Raw genomic sequence first — 25048 nt, forward strand, 5'->3', positions numbered from 1 at the left:
TACACTCCGTTTTAAAAAATCATTAAGTTAATAGCTTAAAATAAATCCTGTCATCAGCCTCAAAACAGTCAGAAACAGTTAGAGCCTTCTTGTCAAATATTACACCTGTAGCACATGTAGTATATACTGTAATGGAAGATCTACAATTTCCTGGAAAGTAATTTTTGTGATGTTATACATCAGGAGAGGGAAGCAAAGCTGAAGTGGCATGCAAAGTTCACAAAACTAATAGAAGACTAAATACCAAGCAACTTACTGGAGTACACCTGTTTCCTCCTATAATGTATATTCAGCTGAATGAAAATGGAACTTCATACAGTCTCAGCAATGCCTAGAAAGTTCTGACATTCTAGCTTTACCTGGTGCACTGTACGTATCAGGGGAGGCATGCAAAAAGGGTCTACTAAGAGCAGCCTGTTTCCAGTACAAGATCTACCTGTACAGCTTGCTTAAACTGCTCCTTGGTAACAGGGCCACCAAGAAGAGGCTGAATTAATTAATCCTGTAGCCAGGTCTCAGATTTCATGTACTCTATCAGCTGTAAAGTGCAAGCAGACTTGCTTACGGACACAGAGGGGAGACTCATGAACTGACAGGCCTCTCATATAGATGTGAGCTGCACTTAACACAGATTTTTTCCTATTTGTGTGCCATGGGTCCTGCCATGGTGAACATGGTAAAGCACTTGACTGTATGTCCTGGACAAGAAGATGTAGCTGAATGCAAGGTTTTACTGAATAGCTTTTCAGCTAAAACAAAGCAATGAAAAGATGAGATGATGTGAGAGTTCCACTTAGCACACAGAAATTCCCAGCTTCTACTACTGTTAAAGTTGAGCTGTTGTTCAGAAAACAATAAAGAAATCTGAAGAATAGCCGTATACTTCTAAAATGAGTCAAACTGGAGAATTCAGAAACCTGACTTAGAAATCAACTTGTATTTCCTTAGATATATATGCATGTGGAAACATCCAGGCTGTGGCTGAACAACCATTTCAGAAAGGAAAATGCCCGAACACATGAACTCCCTCTCCCTAAAAATCCTAAAATCCTAAATAAATGATGCCTTTTGCTTGAGTTAATCTTGCTCCCTGTTGGCTTGTTGCATTCACTATTATTTCTTCTTGACAGAAAAAAAAAAAAATCCTTTTGGTACTGATTATACAGATACATTTAATGCAACATAAAAATGACTGTGAAGCATCCACACTCTACCTTACTCTCCAGCTTCTGACAAACACCAAGAGAAAACAACATATTCTGTTGTCTATGGAGAGCAGAGACAGACAAGAAGAGATTGCATGTACAAGGATATACCAGTACATGTGTGATTCACCTTCATCTGTAAAAGACATCAAAATTATTTATCAAGTGTTCCAATTTGAAAAACTTTGGAACATTCTTCCACCTTAACACATTTTTTTTTTCCTAAGGATGAATTTTCAGTGTAACGTTATTTACCTCCCAGGCTCTGCTCCTGAAGGCCTCTTAACACTTCCCAGAGGCTTCTCTTTCCTCTGCTAGTCCTGCTTTCAGCTAGAGATTCTCCACAAGACATTGAATTCAGAAAGGTATGTTTCATATCAAGCACATTTCCTATCCTGCCTTTTGTGTACCTGTATGAAGGGAGGAATTATTCTTGTGCTCATAATTTTGGCATTCTTGCAAGCTCACCAGATTGTAAGAAAAGTTGCAGAAAAAGAGCAACCATGAGGAGAAGACAGAAGTATTACTGAATAAGATGCTGGCAAGAACAGAAGACAAAAGTCATTCCAAATGCGTATTCAGGGATGAATGTTGTTGTCAAACTAGATAACTGTGCAGAAAAGTACATCAGTATGTGGAATTTTCAGCAGTCCAGTGAAAGAGGTATCATTTTCAAGTTTGGTACACAGTGTATGTAGTCCACGCTGGAAGAATAAATTCACTAAAGTACACCCTTAAGTATATTGTCTTCTAGGATATGAGGAGCAAGTATTATATATGTAAATAAACTCTTCTAAGGAAAAAACAAAAACAACTAAACGCTCTGGTTGTTCATTTCTAGTAGTCAATTTCAACTTTTATCATAAAAAGAAATGAATTTGTCTGAGGTACGTTGAAAGGCCACTTAAAATTTCAAAGGTTTTGTGCCTCACTAAGTTATGGTATGGAATAAAATTACATGTCTTCAAAAAGTTGTATTCTGGAGTTATTTTTCCACTATTAGCTAGCAATTTCAGTTTATCCTCTACTCCAATTCCCCAGTTTTCTCTCTTCTATACAGCTTTTATATTTAAAAAAAAGTGTCCAGTAGTGATGTCCCTCTGGCTTTCCAAGAAAATTCGATATAACAGAACTTCTTCGGTCAGCTCAGAGCCTGAAAAATAACGTTTACTTACATTAAAGCTGTCATAACCTACCTATTCATTAGTATCTGGTTGAAAAAGACCTCTAAGATCATCTTTTCCAACCCACACCCACCACGCCTGCTAAATCACATCTCTCAGTGCCACATCTCCCCTTTTCTTGAGCATCCCCAGGGATGGTGACTCCACCACCTTTCCAAGCAGCCCATTCCAGTGCCCTCTCCTGGTGCAATCTGAGCCCATTACCTCTCATCCTATTGCTATTACCTGGGAGAAGTTGTCCTCTACCTTGTTACAAAATCCCTTCAGGTAGCTGTACACTATTATTTAAAATTCTTCCTTTCTTCGGTATCTACAATCATAGCATTTTAAATAGAGAAAAATCACATCTCTTCTTTGCTTTCATTTTGCTAAATGCAACAAGTTGCACTGCAGTGTTGTAGAGAAATGCTTAAAGTCTATGTCAAACTCTAGTGTAGGTGAAATAAATAAAAGTGGCTGAAGTACTTAGAAGTAAACTAGGCACATGTTGACAGAGACAAAAAATGACTTTAAGTTAAAAACCAGCTGTCCACCTACTCTGGAACTGTTCTACCACACAAAGATCATTACCTGAGTTCCGTGTACATAATATCTACTCTTAAAAGATTACTATGTTGTCATATAAGCAACTGGGAAAACTAGGGATGATCATTTCATTCTGCAATGATTTTCTACCTCTACTATAATACTGAGAAATCAATACACCTCTTATTCTCAAAGGTGGCAGGCTTCAGAAAAAAAAAACGTCAAAGCACTTAAGAACACCTGATGTGGTTTGACACAAGGTAAATTAACACTAAGTGACCCAGAACGAGAAATAAATTGCTCCAAATCACAGACTACCTGTATTTTTATTTCAAGAGTCAAGTGGAATGCTGTTCTTACACATTTTTTGCAGCTGTGGAAAAAAATGAACTGAAGAAAGGGGAAGAATTATTATAGCAAAAGGATAGTAATTTGTTCCAGAATATCATGTTGAAGAGAGCAAAACTGCTGCTCAGGTGCCTGAATTAGTGGCAAAATTCTCTCATTTTAAGTGCTTATTTGAAATCTATTTCCATATATGATAATGAAGGGGGCTTTTATGTAGCTATTTCTGAACATTGTGTAAATCTAGTAGAAGTGAACAGAAGTAGTATTAAGGGTTTAGCTTTATTTCATCTAATGCATACACTGCAAAAGAACTTGATTTAAAAAAAAATGGGAAGTACCAGCATAAGCTCCTTTCTCCAGCCAAAACAATCCCAAGGGAAATACTAATGACAACCATACCCCTCGCTCATGGCTTAAACATTAGCATCCAAAACATTATTTTGAAAGGAACCAACAAAAAATGATCCTACGCGTCTGATTATTTTACAGGAGAGAATTTCAACTCACGGTAATCATAATATTTTTTACATTGAAAAGCAGATTATTTGCTTGGTTATTATGCTCATAAGAAATAAATCCTCGTGTATGTTGAGGAAGATAGCTTTTGTAATTGTTTGTGGAAATCAAAATAGCATACATACGGCTCACACAGTGCATTATGTAAAGTTGTTTATATGTGCCAAGGGAAGCAAAAGGCGTGATTCTTTCTGCCACTAGCTCACTGTCCAAGCACAGTAAAAAGCACTGCCAAATCACACAAGTGAATAAACACAATGTGCTCTATGCTTGAGAGCAAACTACCATCTCAACTATGGTCTTTACTTGTTCAGATAGCAAGCTGCATAGCAAGGTCTGCACTTGTGATGCTTTGTTTTTTTTTTCTTAAAGCATATATAGGTTATCAGAAAACTTTATGTTAACATTTCCTCAGAGCTGAGGTCTACACCGCACAAGCTGGGAACCACTTTTCCTTCCCAATCTAATTTTACCAGAACAGATCTGAGCAAGGACTAAACTCAACTAAACTGCTGAGTCACAGCCTGAACCACTGATTGATCACCTGGGGAAAGGACCGGGTCAGCCCTGGGAGCACAGGTGAAGGCAATTCAGCTGTGAGACCAGAAGGGGTGTAGCTTGGCTGAACCTCTCCCACACCTCATCTACAGGCTGACTGCCAAACCGTGGAAGGTTCTCTGGTTGGAGATACCTTCCTAATGGAGCTTTCCCCCTGCAAACCTACAATCTTCGATAGGGTTAGCAATCTTCTTCCCTTCCTTTATAGCACCCTTCTATCATGCTGGTCCTTCTGTCATCACACATAACTCCTTTCCCATTGTACTGATCTGTCCAATTGCTACAGGGGGACAATTAAGCAGATGTGAAGGCTTTTTGTCATGTTTGCTGCTGACAAGAAATGCTGCTCTAGTTGAGACTCACCTGGCACCAAGTGGTAGCATTAGGCATGCACTCTCTGTAGCCTGTCTAAAATTGTAATATATTCCTGATGACTACAATTACACGGGTGGGAGCAGAGTCAGGATTCAAGTAGGACACTCGGAAGGTACCAAAGGTACTGATTCATTTTACAACAAAATGTGGATGGAAAAGAAGTAGAGAGAAGTTGCAGAGTCCCTTAAACATTTGTGAAAGTTCCAATCCTGAAGTCTCTCCTTTTCCAGAAAGTGTTCTAGAGAATTTTACTCTATGGAAAAGATAAAATTCAAGCTGGAGCCTATTGCTGAAAATTTTAAACATGCTACTATTGTGGAGGGTATAGATGAAATGAGTTCTGCAAAGGCCGCGTTCTAAACAGATTGTTAAGGAAAAGGTACCTGAGGAGGGAGGAATAAAGTTAACAGTGCTACAAAAAGCCATCTATATCTGTTTCTCTGTGTACAAGGATAATGCTGCCTGTACACGTGATTAAAACAAATATCAGCCAACAATACAAATTTAGTTCATTTAGATTCACGATTTTAGGTGAACATGCATTAACTTAAAATTCTGATTCAGATTAGATTCTGAGTAGGCTAATCTGACAATGCAGAAAGTCCTTGGACAAACCTTTTCCCTCCAGGAAACTTAACTGCAACTCAGATATTGGATATTGTCAAAGATAACATCAAAAGCAGGCAAGCTTTCAGTCAAGTCAGTATTTTCAAGATATCAAAAAAGAATGTTTAAAACTGAAAACTCTATAACTTAGAACTATGCAATGACTGCATGGGAGACAACCAAGTAGTACACAACAGTCTACAGCTTACCAGTTCTGCCTATTTATTGGAGTTCTTAAATACTCTTCGGCAAGGAAGTCCAGGGAAATTTAATTTCTCTGTATCACGTCTCTTCAAGAAGAAACTTCAGATAGTTAAAGTGAAGTAAAGACCTCCACACAGATATCTGAGATTACTTATTTGCACTATTCTATATGAAATTAGTCATACCTTGCTTTGAGCTTGTAGAGCATCTGGCAATTTTAGTGTAACAATCTCTCTTCATACTAGCTTTAGACAAGCCAGTTTGAGTTTTCTTTCAGAATTTTGTTGTTATTACTCAAAATTATTTTGTGTATTTTAACCAAATAACCACATTATTACCAACTCCTAAGAATATTCTCTATGATCTGGCCTCTGGTTCCCAACATTACAAGGTGTACAAGTACTCCTCAGAAATAGACTGTTAGCACAAATATTTATGGGACTATAGTATTTTTTATGCTTTACATTTGATGCATTAATTCCATAGAGTTTTATCTCACAAAATTAATACAGAGATAGACTAACTTTAAATAGATGGGCAAAATCAACTCCTTACTTCCCTATGCACAAGGGAAGGACATGATGAGTATGACAGTACAACGTGGGTAAAGCACTCTTTTCCTGCTTATGTCATCTGGATAGACCTTAAATGGGAAAAAGGAAAATATTTAATTCTTATATAGCGTTTATAATAATGAAACTTCTAGGAACATACAATCTGAATACGTTTGAGCAGCAAATAGATTTTGAAAATAACATTTGCTCAATTACTACACACATTCTAGCTTGCATAACTAATACGATACAGATCTAAAAAAAGGTGTCAGTTAAAAATAAACAACTACGTAACTCCTGGTAAAAACACAACATTGTAGATGCTTTATATTTTTAGTTTAGTATCAGAATATTGAAGCTTCTAATAGAACAACAACTTAAATACTAGTGTTTGGGCTGTTATGGAGTAGCAGCCATGAATGTAACCATCAATGTGAACTATTTAACAGTTAAAATAATTCCAAATAGTGTTATCAACTTTCACCTTCTCTACCTTGGTTGGAAGGAGTGTGCCCAAGACTTTAAATAAATCCTGTCCCAAATGCCAGAAGGGAGACTGAAACAGGTGAAAAAAACTAAATGCAAACAGACATCCAGAAAGGATGTCACAAATTGCTTTTTAAAATTCAGAATAGTTTCTCAGCAAAGAAGGAACTCTGAGAAGAATAAAAGCCTGAGGAAGAGGATGCCATGACAGATTTTTAACTCCTCGATGGTAGTGAACAAGTCCAGGGTTCTGCTAAAATAATTAGGACTACGAATGGGGAGGCTGCATTTAAGTAGCTGTTTTGTTGTTGTTGTTTTTTTTTTTGGTAGCTGTTGATAAGCATAGGTCCTTAACTCAAGCAATAAGTATAAGGTCTCTTATGATCAAGAAATTCTTTACATGATTTGTTTCTAGATGTAGCTGTTACATCTGTGGGGGCTGGACTTTTTAATCTTGACATCATTAGGAATTAAGATGCCTGAAATTTTCAACCTAATAAGACTTTGGAACCCAACTTCTGAGGGACTTGATCAGAGCTTACATCTTGAAGAACAGATGTAAGAATTTCTTATTAGTATCAGAAAGTATATTACCATATTGAATGATTATCATTCTTTTTCTTTCTTATTTGTGTTTCTACAGGGACACAGAGGCACAATATTTTCTTCCAAACTATGACGTGACCACTTGATTTCAAAAGCAAACCAACCACTTTGGACACAGGTAAGTCAAATGGGGAGACAAATGCCATCATTCTCCATATTCCCCCTCCTTGTTTTTCACTGCAGCTTTTACTGCTGAGCATGATACAGGACATCCCTTTGGTCAATCAGGGTCAGCTGTGCTGGTTTTGTCCCTTCCCAGCTTCTTGTGCTGCACTGCCAGCATGGGGCCAGGGAGTGCACAAGAAAGAGAAATGCTTGAGCATCTGTGCAAGCACTGCCTGGCAATATCTAAGTACTGGTGTGCTGTCACCTCTATTTTAAACAAAAATCCAAAACATCATACGAGCCTCTAGTAAGAAAATTAACTCAATGCCAGCTAAAACCATGAAAGGCTCCTAAACAGTTTAGCTGCACTTTTGACCTCTTGACTTCTTTCACCCATCATCATTTTGTCCCTCCACTGAAGTGATTACTCAGCAAGAAATAGAACTCTACACAGTGCTTGAGCTGAACTTCAACTGCACGATGTGGTAACATTAGTTACATTATTGGGTACACGTATTGCTATACAATAAATGCTTATACAACAGTCTCAATTCTCTTTTTTCCATTGCTTTTACTCCTAGATAAGAACACATGGCAGATATGTGAACCAACTGGAAATATACACTATGCTTTTCTCAGGATCAGGGAAGTAACATTCCTCTGTTACCAACGTACCTCAGAGTACGTACCTCAGCAGTCAGAAAAGTATTCCCAGGTAAGAAGGAATCATCTTTAATTCATTGCAGAATTATTTTACCACGAAAAAAACCACAAAGAAACCCAAACGTTTAAAATATTAGTAATGAACAAACTAAGCTGGGCAGACCATGGTGGTCAAGCTCTGTGAAACCTGAACTCAGGTGGAATTCAAGTTTGCTCTTCATATCAAAGTAAGGTAGAATTTTATGACTTAAATCTAATTTGACTCTCCTCCACAGTAGGACATCACTCATAAAACTATTATTGCATATTTGATTGCTATTAAATAAATATGATTACATTTTAAAGCTTTACTAATCGCTACAATGTGAATGGCAGCTGCCGTATATTCTTACGAATAGAAGTTCAGCCAAACAGCTTTGAAGTTTTAAGTGAGCAACATATATCTGAACTAAGCCACGCAGCTCTGCTTCATAAATAAGAAATTAACTTTAGAAAAGCACGAAGTTATGGCTTCATGCATGTGCCCATTTAAAACACAATAACAAGGCAAGTATTACAAGCAAACATCAAAGAGAGCATCAAATAACGCAAGTAGAAATCTCTTACTGGTTCTTTCAGGCCTCTGAACAATCCTAGTCTTCTTATTCTGAATTCCACTTTCGTGAAGTGCCTTAAACCAGTCTCTCAACCTGTTTGCAATCTCCCTAAATTCCAGGTCACTGCAAACTGAAAAACAAAATGCAAAACATTAATAGAACTCTTCAAATTATACATAAAGTAAAACATGTAAAACAATACAGACACATATGTTCCAGACTTTGCTTTCCTTCATAAAGCTCGCTTTCATTACTTAGGTCAGCCCTCAAAGCCCAATTAAGGTCCTGAGAAATCAAATTATTATGTGAGTGTAAAAATATTTGTGTGTAAAGATGTATGAAATATGTCTGTAAACTGACAAAATCATTTGCAAGCAACTGCAAATAACTGAAACAGTCCTAGCACAAGATATTCTCACATCTTACTCTAGAAGGATGTGTGATAAATCCAGAATGGTCTTTTAGAGGTTCATTTCTACATTCAGTGAGCAATAAGCCCTACCAAAAGATGTTGGATATGTATTCAGCTAATGCAGGAACACTCCCCTTGCTTTTCTACACTGAAGTGTGAAGAAAAAAAAAAAAAAAAAAAAAGAAATGGTGTTGACAGAGAAGGTGCTCCAAGAATGCCCTGAAAGCTTATTTGATTGAATTCAGTTTTAAAAGCCAAGGATTGTGAACACTTACCCAGAAAAGGCAACAGACCTCGGTGACTAAAAGGATGGTTTCTTTGATGAGAAACAGCAAAGACAGAGAAAGCACACAAAACTAAAGAGACAATCTGTAGCAACAAGAGCAATGTAGCAGAAAGCAAGAGATAGGCAGCAGACTGACTTCAGGGTTGTACAGTAATGGACTGCAGAAGAAATAGCTAACCGAGTTGGCATGGATGAGGCCTGTCCCTTCATTATTAAGCTGCTGCAGAAGGTGGCAAAGAGAATGTGTGCTTGGAGATGTCCTTTCCAGAACTCTGCCCTTCCATTTTCCAGTGTTTGACAATAACTGGGTATACATCTCCCTCATCAACAGGTATAATTTCCAAGTGATACCAGCACAAACCCGTGCAAGGGGAAGTTCAGGCTGAGCACCAATAACTGACTAAGCTACAACCTGAGGCATCAAGGCACCACAGCAATGATCTTGAAAATAAATCTCTCATTCAGCTTGCTTTTCCTTTATTACTGTCCCAGTTTTGTCAGTATTCCACATCGTGACATCATGCAGCAGGCTGTTTGCGTGCAGAGGCACAGTGCACTGCAGAGCTATTTCTCTAGCAGCCCCATCTAAGTTCTGATCTCCAAGAAGATACACTGAACTGTACTGCATTTTCCAAGAGCATCCAGATGATTTCCAATTCTGAGTAATTTATTTTTTGGGGTGTTTTGATTTACAACTCTCATTTTTTCTGTATTATCTCACATACCTTTCAATAAATTAGCTTCTCCTATCTCACCTTTTTCCCCTCTTCCTCCCCCATCCTTTCTCTGGAGGGGAGGAAGAGAGGGGTGTTCCGTGATTATCTCTTAAATCTGCTACAATTATGTAGTAATCTATAATACTTGGGACATAACTTTCAGCACACTTGAACAAATTAAATAACACCTATTTTATTTGACTAAGGTTGAAACAAGTCATCATGTCAACAACAGAAGGCACTGATGCACTTTGTTAATTTATAATTTGCTTCAAACATCAAGGCTTTGATTATCTCCATGAGAGATTTAGGTGTAACGTACGTGCAGAATATATGCCAATTGATTATTTATTAAAACTTATACTGTGCTTTTTTCTTGTGTACTAGCACCTACCTGTGTCTTTCTTTTTTTCCCCTTGGATAATTCAGCAGGGCACTAGAGAAAGAATTGTTAATCATCTATGGGCACGTATATTCAAAGATGTCATCCTGTGACAACCAGATGAAAATGATCTCCTGAGCCAAGATCCACTTCATATATCAAGCTCATGGGATTCCTATATTGCTACAGTGACATCTTACCTTCTGAGTCATGCATCAGCTGAGAGGCCAGAATACAGAATCTGGCTTGGAACACTGGCCTTCTTTAATTTTCCCTTCCATTACGTCATAAGATGGTCTCCACTAACTAGGTTTATCAGTAAAACTTTTAGAATTGAACCACAGTATGTGGAATACAGTACATGAGCCTGGCTATTTTGGTCTATGTCTAATTAACCTCTGATTCAAGCAGTGCTGGATATAAGTAAGAAGTTCTATTTCAAAGGTATCAACTGAAAGAAGCACATGACAACCACATGATGGAGAAACGTACAATTTCTCCACTTCTTAGAAGCAAATAGACATAATTAAGCTAATCATCTCATAAGTCAATTTAGATGTGAAAATGAAGCATTAGGAAAGTGCTTCTTTGACTATCATGTATAAGATACTGCTCACAGTTTCAATATCTGACACTAGCCACTGTTGTTTATAATATAACATAAAATGACATTTTCTGTGCTCTTGTGAATTATCTTCCTTTCAAAATGGAATGTACATATAGCACATTCTGGGCATCAGACACATCCTGTTCTCAGATTGGGAGCATTCTTCCAACTTAAATTTCTTACAACCCTTTTCCCAAACTTTGCTTGGAATTTTAAATTACGAGTTCAAGATCAAAATAAAGATTGAGAAAATTATAATCTTTTTGTTGCTGTTGTTAATTTTACAGATTTTGATATCTTGATCATAGGAATAGATCATTTTCAAAAATCAAGGCAATGCAAAACAAGCTGATTATAACCATCATTTGATTATTTTACACCATAGCTACTCAAGTGCTGGAGTCAGCTCTCAAACACAGCAGGTAATTACTTTTACCCTATTATCAATTTAAATGCACAGTGAATTTTCAGATCATAACACTTCTAATATGTCAAGTAAAACCAGATGTCTTCTATAAGTGAAATATACATGAGAGATGCAGCAGAACTACAGTGACATGGACAATTAATAATTGACATAGACAAAGTGTGCCCTTACCTAGCATGAGTTTATAAAAATCTCTTATCTTAGTATTATCACAGGTCTTTTTGTTTGTTTGTTTTTGTTTTTTAAATCAACTAACATTAATTTACTAGCATCTCAGAAGACTACTACAGCATGTCAGAAATATAAAACAATCTTATGAAAATACATATATTTATATCATACTAACTGGGGAAAAATAAAAGCCAAGGCTGCTCTAACATAAGAATTATAACATTTTTTTTAAAAAAAAACCTTATCAGAAAACGGTGTTTTCTCCTTGAAAATGACAGAGCAGAGAACAGATTTACAGAAATATGTAAGAAACACATAAAAATCAATAGAATGAGAACAGGCCACATTGGGATAAACCTCAAAAGATCACCAGGTCCAACACAGTGCACTAGTTGGAGAAAACAGATCCTTAGACTGTTGCACATTATCAAATCCCTTTGGGAGAAAGAGTATTAGCACCCAGGCTGACAGACAGATTGAAGATTCTTATTAATTTCTAAAAGCACTTAATCACATTTTGTTCCTGTTGCTACATTCTATGATTCTATGACATGTAAGAACCATTCTCAGATTCTAATGCATAAAAAGAAGCAGCAAGGGAATCTTGAAAACTGCAAAATAAATTCCCACTCAGAATCAAATCAGTAAGTTATCTTTAGCTTTCCAAGAACATTCAGATTAATAGAGTTCAGATTAATAGACTTAAAACAGAAGTCTAAGTAGCAGCTTTCTGAAGGTCCTGAGAAGAGGAGAACAACATGAGACATTTATCACAGTTACAAATGCAATTCTTTTTCACAGAAATTGGGCTGCCCAAAGTAAACCTAAGCTATACTTTATTAAAATCTTTGTTACAAAAAAAGAAAGAAAAAAAAAAATCAGGTACAGTTGCTGAAAACATCTACATTGGTGTGGGGTTTTATTTGTGCCCTGTCTCAATGCAGTACCAGTCGCAGTACTCCAACTTAATCATAAGGATTAATGTGAATAAACTTTGCTCTCTCTGTAAGAGAGGATCAGCTTAATGCTTTGCTCACTAAAACACTGCATGAGCTTGCTCAAGGTTAGGCTATACCATGAAAAGTTTTATTAATTAATGCATTCTAGAATACGTTTAGGGACTTTTTTTGTCCCAGTGATCAGCTTCCTAAGATACACGCTGCTGAAATTATTGCATGCAATGGTATGTACTGATTTAAAATAGGTCAAGATGAGGTAATTCAGATTTATTCAGGCTATTATTTCACCTGATAGACTGGGAGATGAATCTTTAATGGCGAAAGACAGACAGTAAAGGTTGTAGAAGGTTAGACAGTAATCAGAAAATGCATATTAAATCACACAAATTCACTCAGGAACCTGCCAGGAAGTACTTCTGTTTTTGTCTAATGTCAATGCAAGGCACTCCTGCTATTCCAATCAATTCTAGCAGCCATTAGGAGAATTAGTATGAGGTAAAATGAAGCCAACAGCTCAGGGGTTACTAGAGTCCCCGTCATCTGAAGTATTAAAAACTGACTGAATTTTAAAAACAACTTACATAGCTAAGCAAAAACATGCAGGGATTTGAAAACCTGTAGGTACCCAGTCCAGAAATATCTTTATAGTAAGTATTACTTAAACATTACGTGGAAGCAACTGTTCCATTTATTTTCACATACGGTACATGTTACAACTTGTGTGGGATCTCAATATAATTTACTGGTTTCAACTCGAATATCACAGAATGGCTTGGGTTGAAAGGGACCTCAAGGATTTAAGCCTTAAGACATAGCAGAAAAAAAAGGTATTTTAACAGTGTATACTTTTTATATATATAGATACACACATATAAAATTATCTGGAATTCAACAAACATAAATCATCATATTGAAAAACACATTGAAATATTGTTACAGATAAACTTCTGCTAAGAGTCCAAAAGCAACCTGGAAGAAAAATATGATAAATACACTCCACATTACTAGCATCATTCACAATAGGACACGGTACCATAAAGCTGGAGACAGAACTTGTGCCTCTATTTACTTTAGGAAGATGTACTTTCACCTGAGTTTTCAACATGCATACCTAGTTACAAACTCAGTTCTAAGAACAGCTCACCTGACAGCTGTGAAGGAAGCTATACAGAATTGAAGGAATTATTAGCATACAGTTTAATGTAAATTTGAGTGCAAAACTGATCCACTGATCTGTCTTTTCCAGAGAACAACAGACACCATTTTTCTAAAGACTTTATATGATGCAAAATAATGTGACTCTCTTCCACTTCCAAACTTGCTAATGGCCAGTTCGTTTAAGAGTGATTTACTGACCAAATGTCTTTATTGGTCAATGGAATTATGTTGTAGCAGACAGAGTAAGCTTTATTTCAGAATGAGACACAAAGAACCCTGCCCTGCAGGAAGGCAGACCTCCAAGATGCAACGTGGTACTAGAATACCTGTGATGTGGTTCTGCCCACCACATGACTTCATCATGTATTTCACAGTACAGTCAGAAGTGCAGAAAAGCTCATACAATCAATTATGCATCCAAGCAGAACTATAACTAGAGAATCACATAAATACAAAAATCATCAGAAGTACATATACACAGTTAATGGAAAACCTGAGAAACAGGATAACATCTAACGCCTCCTCCAGCAAACAAGAAATTACTCCTCCTTAAGATAGCTAACTTAAAAGTAAGTGTGTGCTAAAGCAAGACTTATCTCAGCTTCTTCAGTGAGTTGGAATCATTACAGATGATTACAGAATAATTTAGATTGGAAGTGAATTCCAGAAGCGTTCAGACTTCTGCAACTCCAGATGTCTTTAGTCAAAGTCTTATTACACCAGGTTGCTCACTGTGCCATTCACACAAAGGTTCTTCACTCTACAAAAGACTAACTCACGTTAAAAGCAACAGTATGTGACCATCTCATAACTTTATAGGGCTTCCCATTTTTTCAAGGGAAGATTGCTACTGTGCATCCAGGATTACTGGACATCCAGATATTGGCTACAGCAGCCATTCCAATTCAATTGTGAGAATGCTATTCAGAACAATCCAGAGCTGGTGCTTGGAGAGTCCAATATCCTATCTACTACCTGGCCATACTACTGTATGGCTGCATAGTCACTCTAATGTACTTTTGCTGTGCTAATTAACTGCACATCCAGCATGTGCATGTAAGAGTATTTCTTTTCTGAAGAGCCCACAGGAAAATACAGTATCCCTAATACTGGAGAGCAGTGCTGCCTTTAAATAGAGCATGCATTAAAGTGGATTATTATATAAAAGACAGCTATCTGGAATCGGTGTTCTGTGAGGCTGCCATTCTGCACAGGTTTTTGAATTTAAATGCAGGAACAGATCGTTCAAACTGAGAAGTTCAGGCCTCGGACTGAGAGCCTGAACCTTCATTTAGGTAACTGAACATCTAAGAATACATTTAAAAAGTTGTATGCAAATGGTCTAACAATTCCTGAAATAAATAGCAGTATTTCTAGCCCTGTCACAAATGGGAAGCATGATGTATGGCAAAAATAAATGTGTTCACTAAAAACAATTTGTCTGAAGGACAAAAAGACCTTCAGACATGTGACTAAACAACAGGACAGTCATTTAGGTCAGCTTTTCACAGTCCCATATGTATAACCAGAACTTTGAAAAAATGTAAATTGAAAAACTTCATATATATATATATATATTCCTATTTTTACAAGACGATGGAGTTTATTAGCCATCTGTTACCTCCAGGGCTCATGATTTTAAGAAGATACCTTGAAATTAACGAATAAAGGCATTCTGATTTCCTTACTATTTAACTAAACATAATGAATTTTCTACTTCAGTTAGTCTGTGTTATGAGATAATTAATATAAATGCTGCAGATACCATATCAGGGAACTGCAGCTGCTTATTCCTACCGTCTCAAATTAATGTTCCATACAGACATTCTGCTCATGATTAATGTTTCATAAAATTTAAAATGATTTCAATTAAATTACATTTTCAAAAAAAAAAAACAACACATTTCTGTTTCCTCACAGTTTTAAAGATTCTACAAATTTAAATATAATGACCACTTCAGAGTGCAGGAAGAACAGTAGTAACATACAGCATTTATGTATTAAGGTACTATTTTCCACTTAAAACATGTAAGCTTTTTAAAGTATCACAATTAAATAAGACAACAGTACTTTCTTAATCTGTCAGAAGCATCATAGCTCTATCACATAATCAATTTACTTTCTGAAGACAGTTGTTACACGTGGCCTCCTTTGCTAACTGCCATTAACCTTAAGTGTTGGTTATCATCATGCTCTGGTATTTTGAACAACTAATTTCTGAGGATGAATATGATGTCATTGATCTGTAAATTGCACACTTATGTAGCTAGATAACAAAAAAAAAATTAGATAGCCAGGAGATGCTCCAGTATAACATCCTATATTCTAAGACCTTTTCATTCCCAAACTCAGTATTATTCAATCACTTAAGGCACAAAAAGTCTCAAAGGATAGAATATCAGTCATCTTAGTAGTGAAAGCTTTCTAGTCAACACTACCCTAAGGTAACGTACTTTTTAAAATTTAGTTTCAGGTCTCTCTGAAAGCATTACACAACACTGGGATGAAGTCAGGACATTTTCTTCCTTTCAAGGACAAGATTGACAGGGTCTTATATTTTTGTATTTGACAACATCATTCCAATCAACAGACAGGAATAAGAAAATGGCTGAAAAGAAAACAAAAGAAGTCCTACACTGAAAATCAGAAATTCTCTGAGATCAGATGCATTCTGTGCTTGAAGAGGCTTCTAAAGGTCTACCACATTGGGTAGAAGGAATGGATGGAAAATTAACAGTGTGCTTTGATAGAACTGTCCACTGGTTTGCACTATTCTTCTAGCAAGGAAAGACAGCACAAGTGAACACAAGGCTAAACAATCAACAAGTAATAGAAATCTTAACTAAGTTCTGTTCTGCAATTGCCTGTCATAAAGGAATTTTATATCACATTGGACTTCACTAATGTCAGACAGATTTAAGGCTACCATTGAAGCAATTTTGTTGTTTGAGGCCAAAAGGCAGATAAAACAAGCTCCTGCCCTACTACTAAATAAATCCCTTACATGGCCAGTATAACAGTAGGGCCAACTCCCATCACATGCACCACAAGATGCAGAAGGTACTACACTGTGCCACCACTTCACTGAAAACAGAACTGTAGGTAAGAAAACGTAATCTGCAGCTTTGACTTCACACAAACTTAGTAATCAGAAGCTGAAGGAGAAATGAAGGTTATAACATATAAATGATTGTTTAAAATATATGATTAGGGTACAAATATCCCAAAGGCTCACACATGCAGACAAGAAAGATGTTAGCAGAGTGTAATTATGTTTTGTTAGTTTGTGTACTGAACAAATGGCTCGTTCATGCATGTCTGATGTAGTTTGGAGAATTTTTATGAGCTATGTATGAATATTCACAAAGATAGAAATTTATTTAGCTTTCGTAATTTCTAATATCTTCACACTTATGCATCTTTTCATATCCAAAAATTCTGCTCTACTAATAGTGAACTAGAGAGAAAGGAAACTTTTTGGAAGTACTCTTTTATAAGTAAAAAAAAAGAATATGAAAAGCATGTACTAGTGTGGTATATGTGCGTATGGGTGAGAAAATACTGGAGGGACAGGATATCTGATAGGATACCACAGTGAAACAAAATAAAGAACTGTAAAACTATTGCTTTTCTCCCAGTCTACAGGAAGCAGACCATGGAGACAGCTATTCCCAGAGGCACACCTGAAAGTGGAACAGATAGTTTGTGCAAACAGGGAATCTGGCAATGAAACCAAGGACAAGAGCAGAGGAGAAAACCAATCAGCTGCAATATCTGACATCCTTTTGTGATCTCCAGTGCTCCTCCACCTCAAGTCTGCGTCCCAGAAACGGAGACCATCTTATGTTCAGCATGAAATGGTTACAGAGCAAGCTAACAGTCCATTCTGCAAGGCATTCGTGAAAGATATTCCCTATGGGTGCTTTCTTATTTTAAGGGACAGATTTAACATCATTCTTCAGGGGAGGTACTGATCTGAAATGATGAAGATGAACCGGCTATCAAAATGAACGGCTTCATTATCAAGCAGTTATGAAGTAAATATGTAGAAGCTTTCCCTTAGTAAAGCACACCATTTTCTACCAAAAAGAGAGGACGGAAACCTTTTTTCCCCCCAAACAAAAGTTTTAAGAGGGAGTTAATAAAAAGGAAAAAAACAAGTCCACCATTAAATGTTTCCTTTTCTCATCAATATATATATATATATATTGTTCCCAACCTGTTCTGTCTAATAGGCTAAGAAACCATAAGTTTTGTCTGAGCAGACTGGATTCTAACAACGTTGCTTTCTTTCCCCATCACGAGTCCATGCATGTACTTACAGTCAAGTTGAACCTAGCAACAGCACACGCTCTTATGAAACTTTATACCCTGCCCTTACATATCCTGTCTGTAAGCAACAGAACAGGATGTTTATATAGCCTTTCCAGTCAAGCTGAATGAAGACTAGAAGGGAATAAAAAGACATTCGCCATTTGACCTGCTGTGTCGAATAAATCTCAAACTCTTTTAAAGGGTGCTTCAAAAGCTTTTACAGAGAGTAAAAACTTGTCACCTGAGACACTACAAAGAGAAACTGACTTGTGTGTTGGCAGCAAAAGATCCCATGTAAATTTAACAAAATACAAGCACACAATGAAGTTAATGCACAAGGCCATTAGAGGGCTCATTGTTTGCAATAACACCAAATATAACGCGCTGAGGGATTCCATACTTATAACTCTGCCACCTAAGATTTCATGTCAATACACTTTATTGAGAAGAATGTATGGCATTTAAGATGAATGCTTGGCCTCTAAATTGCTCTGTGCTTTCTTCTGCTGCCTACATCTTGTGGCATCCAGGAAGTGTACAGTGTCACTTTGGAACGCTGCGGTAGCTGACAAGAACTATGGCATGCATTATAATCTGAGTGCATCAGAGAGGAAAAAATCAAACTTCAACCTAAAACTAAAAGAAAAAAAAAACTGAGGAGAGTACTTCAAAGCTCCAAATGCACATACTTCTTTAACCTCTTCTTGCAGGGAGAAGTTTTGTAGAAGCAAAGAGAAATTTTGACTGCAGTAAAACAGTAGCTTTCCATCATTATGAATGCCAATTTTATGTCTGCTAAGCACGAGTGGCTTCAGATCAGACCAAACTCTATCAAGTCTAATGTCTTGTCTCCAGGAGCAAATTATCACAGCTGCTCCAGGAAGAGAGCAGAGCAATGTTTTTGTGGATCAGGCAGGGGGAGAAAGCTTACCATGGCTCATAGATATATTGGGTTCACCCAACTGAAGTTAGTAATGAAGAATCTGACTATTTCTGACTATGAGCATGTTTCATGTTTTAAGCAAATACAGAGTTTATTTTTATGAAAGGATAAATGAGAAAAAATATTTCTGTGCAATAAAGACCCTCCTGACATCTATTCATTATTTACTCACTATTTCGTAAGGATAAACTTGTGGTATAAAGGTTGCAAATCCCATTAAGAAAGTGTTTCGTTACCCAGTGATTAAACATCACTATTTATAAGATACTACTGCTTACCTGAACCTATCAGGGTTCTCTTGTGAACTGGATATGGCCTATAAGTATTGGAACCAACTTCTTTACAACTCACTAATTACGAAAGAACGTAACAGTGGCAACAGTATGTCACATCAAAGGTCCATCTAGCTCAGTACAACATACTGAGCACGTAACAACATTTGTCGTATCTCTAACCACTTGTGCATAAGGCCTTTCTTAAGCCAGATATGAATTTTTATAGCTAGCAAAAGTAATCTGGTTCCTCAGTCAAGGTGAACAGCCAGTTGAAGAACACAACATTCATTCTGTTGGCTCCCCCCTGACATGGGCAGCAGAAGGCAGACATATTCAGAACATCACCACTACTTCTATGCTATACAACCACGATATATGCAAAACCATTATAGCCATTTTAAGGTTTTTGCCACCACTGACCTGTTAAAACGTCAAGGAGAGCTGAAAGCGTTATCAGCTGATAACCATACATGAATAAATGAAAAATGAGAAGGGAAGACTGAAGTCTGCTGCAGGACAAAACGCAGCATGGCCAACAGTTGCCATTAACACTGGAACAGTCAGTTCGGAGAGGTTGTGGATGCCCTGACCCTGGAGGTGTTCAAGGCCAGGTTGGATGGGACCCTGGACAGGTATTAAATGAGGAGGTTGGTGGCCCTGCATGTGGCAGGGGGTTGGAGATTCATGATCCTTGAGGTCCCTTCCAACCCTGGCCATTCTGTGATTACCAGGACCTAGTGTAACATCCTCTGTAAGAAAGCACAATAGAACTTCAACCTTCAGTTTCTGAAGCTAACCAGTAACTTCACTTACAATTGATTTCTTTAAATTATACATATGATGTTTTGAATCATAACAGTTCCAAGTTGAAATGAGAATTTACAGTAAGAATAAAGAACTGGAAACATCTCATTTGCAATTGTGAATGGTATAGAAATATAAAAATAAAACATACATTAAAGCTTCAGAGATTACAATAATTGGGTTTTTTTAAAAACTGATTAAAAATACTTTTAAATCAGAAAATAATTCTGCTTTTCTTATCTCCCAAATACTATAACTATAGGGTGGACTTTACTAGCAAGAGCATGTATTTTTGAGACAGGATTCTGATAAACAAAATGTGATTAAGATGAAGATACTCTTAGTTTCCTTAAGCTGCTAAGCAAATATTGTTTCTTTGTAGTTTTCAAAATAACTTCTAAATGCCCATTCACGAACATACTTTGCTTTATTCCACTACAGATCTAAAATCCTTCCGTTATTCAGAGGGAATTACAAATCCGGTCCCTTAAAATAGATGGAATTGGGATTTTTGCATGAGGAATCCTCTAAGGAGGAGCTGTGCACAGAATCATAGAATCATTTGAGCTGCAAGAGACCTTAAAGGCCATCTAACCCAACTCCCTGCAAAGAACAGGGACACCTACAGCTAAATATTAACTCCATTAGTTCTCATAAGCCTAAACGTAGTCCTCTGAAAGCCACTCCTCGTAGGCTAGAAAGACTTAAATGCCATAAATATCAAGCTTTCTAGGAAAAGTTCAGATGTACATGGCCATTTAAAAGACGACAAGCAGTTTTTCTCTGATAAATACACTTAGAGCTGTAAGTCACATTTTTATGATTACATTTTATGTTACATTCTAAGCCACACACCTCTCTATTTATGACCTAAAAATGTGAGGTCAATGTGTATTCTTACGCATGTGCTTTGGTTAAAGTAAGGATATACCTTTCTTAGATTTGCCAGAGACAAAAATATTAGGTGTCCTTGTGCCATAGTTTGGAAGCTTTACTCTGATGCCCTTCTCCACTGCTTTCTTTTTTTTTAAATAAGAGAGTATGAACGCGTATTTGATTTTGTTTAGCAATTGAATAGGATATTGTGGTAGCTCAGGAGAACAACATGTCTTCTGTCCTCCCACTTCTGAGGTTAACTTGTCAGAAAGAAGTTAACTAACACTATGTTAATGGTCTCTGAAGTATCTTTTAACATTCTTTTACTGCACATGTAACAATACTGCTAGAGATCAACTTCAAATATTAACCTTAAAAGAAAATGTAGAGGGAAAAAAAAATCCTTGAAGATTTTAAATCACCTTGCGCAGGTAAGGTGACAATGCCACTGAAAAGACATAACAGAACAACAAAAAAAAAACCCTTCAGTACTCAGTTTCACCAAAAGCTAGGTTTACATTTCTCTTTTTAAAATCACAGGAGTTTACAACAGACCTCTATTACAAATATGATAAGTAACGTTAATATTTTTGATAGATTGCTATTCAGTATGTGTAAATACCTGATCTCTTCTGACTTTTTTTTTAATGGTAAACACAAGATCTTTATTTGTTTTTTCTTTAATAATTATTTTTTACAAACAATATTTCAGCACTGTTACAACTGGTGTTACAGCTGGAAAGATTATTGTGGTGAAAATGGGAAAAGAAACAGGAATGCCCACCTGTATCCAAAGATCTAGATTCGCAGGGAAGACTCCACAGAGGAGGAACTTCCAGAAAGAGATCCTTCCCTAGAGGCAGTCAGCCCTTAAATGGGGTCTACAGCCTTCACCTGTGCTCCCAGGGCTGACTCAGCCCTGTCCTCAGGTGATCAATCAGTGGTTCAGGCTGTGACTCAACAGTTCCCATACAAGCACTAATAAATCCCAGTACAAACCCGTTTTTCAAAGCTCCTTGAATTTAGGGGGTAGTTGTGTTTTTAACGCCGAGTCCTTCTTATTAGCATTCATCATACATTTACTAGTGGCATCATAACAGTGTCACCATGTTAATGAGCCAAAGCTTACAGTTTGATACAACTGAGCAACTGCTGATGCTTGCATACAAGGTGACTATAGCACTTGATCTTGCAGTGTCAGCAGGAACAACAGTTAAAACAGACACCACAGTTAATTACATGGATCTTTGTGCCTTCAGGGCTGAAGTTGGCTTTTTTGCTTTTCACGAAGACTTTAATGTTTTATTTAGTGGGTTTCTGATATGTGAGGTAGTCTCTATCTGGGATGTAAAATTAAGATAGCAAGAAAGAAAAATAAAACTAATACTGTAACTCATGAAGCAGGAAAAAAGCATCACAGTTGGGTAATTACAATAATTGAGCAACAAAATACCTAATTATTTTACTAATGTATGTTTTCATAGTGCTGATTCATCAGAGCACACTTTTTTTTTTTTTTTTCCAAAAAGAAAACTTGCCTTCATTGTAGTGAAACTCACGCAGATATAAAAATATTTATCTCAAAGTAGATTTAGACGATGTCAAGATTAGTGCACATTTGTTTAGTTCTTCTTCTCAAGATTTGGAGTAAAGATGCAGTAACCTCTAAGAAGAGTTAAAGCTGGCAGGATTTGGGTAACATTTTCAAATGGCAATTATGCATGAACAGTTGGGTGTGTTTTTGGAACCAAAAGGAGAGAGGAAAATATATGATTCTGAAAGAAAAACAATCAGAGGCGTGTAAGGTTTGCCCTGGAGAGGAAACACATTGTTAAATCTCTTTTTTGCACTGCAACATCTTTTCAAACTTTGACAAATTAGGACATCTTGACATTAATAGGATATTCAGATGGCATGAATGCAGCCTAAGTGTAATCAAATGTCACAGCACAAATAAACTTTTTCAGTGCATCACTGAAGAAATTCTAGCCATGTAAATTGTTCTGTTAGAGCCTCAACACACTGCACCAACAAAAAGAACAGTTCTCAATTCTTAAATCGAGTTCAAATATTTATGAAATGAAAATAGCAGTGTGAGCTACATACATCTTGGTGGAACTATTAGTTAATTATTTCATTGAGAGAATAGGTGTAGAATGATCAGGATTTCACAAGATATTTTAAAAGCACGGTATTTTTTAGAGATTTAAACTCTTCTATGCTGATTGTCACTAAGACAACATCCAGCTACTAAAACAATCACTTCAACTACTTAACAGCAAGCATGCACGACACAGTTGAAGTTCTGAAGTAAGCAGGAAATTAAACTACTAAAGATTGAATTCCTCTTCCTGAGAACTATTTGCAAATAGGATGTCACACATTCTTTGAATAGTGGGTTTGCATCTGACTTGAAGATTACTCAATGAAGTCCACTGGTCCAACACTCACTCAGAAAGAATCATCACTCCATGCCTGAGTTTCCTAATGCCCTCTTGATCACCCAATAAGCTTTGACACGATGACAGCACAAAACAGTTTGGCAGAAGGTTGTACAAATTGGTACCATAAGTTTTAGCTTCCAAAAATAAGCAGGAGAGGCAAATAACCTAGTTTAAAATAATTATCTTGTATAGAAAGTATTTTTCTGGCAGTTATTTCCCACTGATGTGCAATGAATCACTTTTAAATGCAACTGCATATTGATGGTATAAAAATAGCACCAGTGAGAAAATGTTACAATCACATCAGTAATTGAGACACAAACATAGCAGCATGTTGTTAGTTTATTCATGCGCTGCATGAACAGAAAGATAACGCTGATCCAGATACTTAGCATATGATCTACATCTCTTTGGTTATTTATTCTCAATAGAATTATTGCGACACACTTCTAAAGCCTTTAATGTATCATAAGACTGTCACGGCCCCTTCATTTACATAATTAAGGCAATTATAGCCATTACAATTAAATGCAACACCATATTAATGGTCTGAACCATATTTAAGCTTCTAGCTTTATAATCCATAAATGCTGGTTGGTGTAGAAGAAAAGAAGATAAGGAACGCATCCTATAAAAAGCATGCTCTTATGACTGCCTAACACAGTTTTATACAGATTGTTGCACAGCACAGGCTCGACTTTCCTAACAATTTGGATGTTTGGGCGACCTCTAATACCAAGATCACTCATCAAATGTTTAATGACCTATATAAAAATTAGACAGCATTAATTATCTTCTTTCATTATGATGGCTTGCGTATCTCTTTCTTAAAACTGCAGCAGCACACACAAACAATACACTTGGTTACAGCAGAAAAACACACTGAAATTAAAACCTTTGCCTTCCTCAAGGCATTCACCATCTTCCCTTTTAATTTATACAATGAAAAAAAAGAGGAAGTAAAGTTTAAAAAAAAAAATCAACAAGACTTTCCTAATAGATGACTTCAAAGCAATGCGTAGAGATGTTTTCCTTTGTGAAAAGTGTATGAACAGAGCATAGATTATTTTAAGTAGAGAAGAAAGCAACTCTGAACAAGTAATTACTCATCTTGCACATAGTAAGTCTTTATCTCAAAAGCACCAGAGTGCCTAAATGGTCCTGTCTGAATTGTCCACAAAAAAAACCAAGGCAATAAATTCTAAGCCACAAGTGTACTGTGCACTCCAAGTGTGTTAGCTCACTCTCATATACTTTACAATCTCATTTGGAATAGGACAAGTGTTTCATCTAAGGCAAAGTTTGGGAGTGGAGCTACAAGATTTGGTTTAGTAGCTATGATAGTAACAGTAATGGAAGGATGGTTGGACTAGATGATCTTGCAGGTCATTTCCAACCTTGTGATTCTATGATTTTAAATGTAAATTTACAACCTGATATATCTGGAGTTGACAAAGCTGTGTAGGTTTGAGTATCAAGGGTTGCCAAAAGTAGCCATAATGAGTGGAGGGACTCAAAAATAACAAAGCAGCCTTAAGGAAAAGCAACACTGAAGTTGTTCTGAAGAAGGCTGCTGTTGCAAAGAGGCTCTGAACTGTGAGCAAATAATTATTTCAGTGATAGGTATGTAATATCTCAGCTTTCCCTTTAATATTAGCTTGTTGAAATATCGACAAGAAGCACTCAGCAAGCATTCTTTTCTAAGGACTTCACTTAATCCTGGCAACAATGAAGTATTCTTTT

At 36.7% G+C, this 25048-nt stretch overlaps 1 protein-coding gene across 3 annotated transcripts in view; it reads right to left on the reverse strand.

Annotated features, from left to right (window-relative positions):
* The window catches only part of SPOCK3 (SPARC (osteonectin), cwcv and kazal like domains proteoglycan 3), a 153133-nt gene that overhangs the window by 10065 nt on the left and 118020 nt on the right, over positions 1 to 25048 (reverse strand). For all 3 annotated transcript variants that reach the window (XM_090138488.1, XM_031613840.2, XM_090138489.1), the window contains one exon: positions 8542 to 8661. In XM_090138488.1, the coding sequence (XP_089994614.1) occupies positions 8542 to 8661 (120 nt within the window). The remainder of the gene's footprint in view (positions 1 to 8541; positions 8662 to 25048) is intronic.

This window comes from Phasianus colchicus, chromosome 4, assembly GCF_987193195.1.
Source record: "Phasianus colchicus chromosome 4, bPhaCol1.hap1.1, whole genome shotgun sequence".
Lineage (NCBI taxonomy): Eukaryota > Metazoa > Chordata > Aves > Galliformes > Phasianidae > Phasianus > Phasianus colchicus.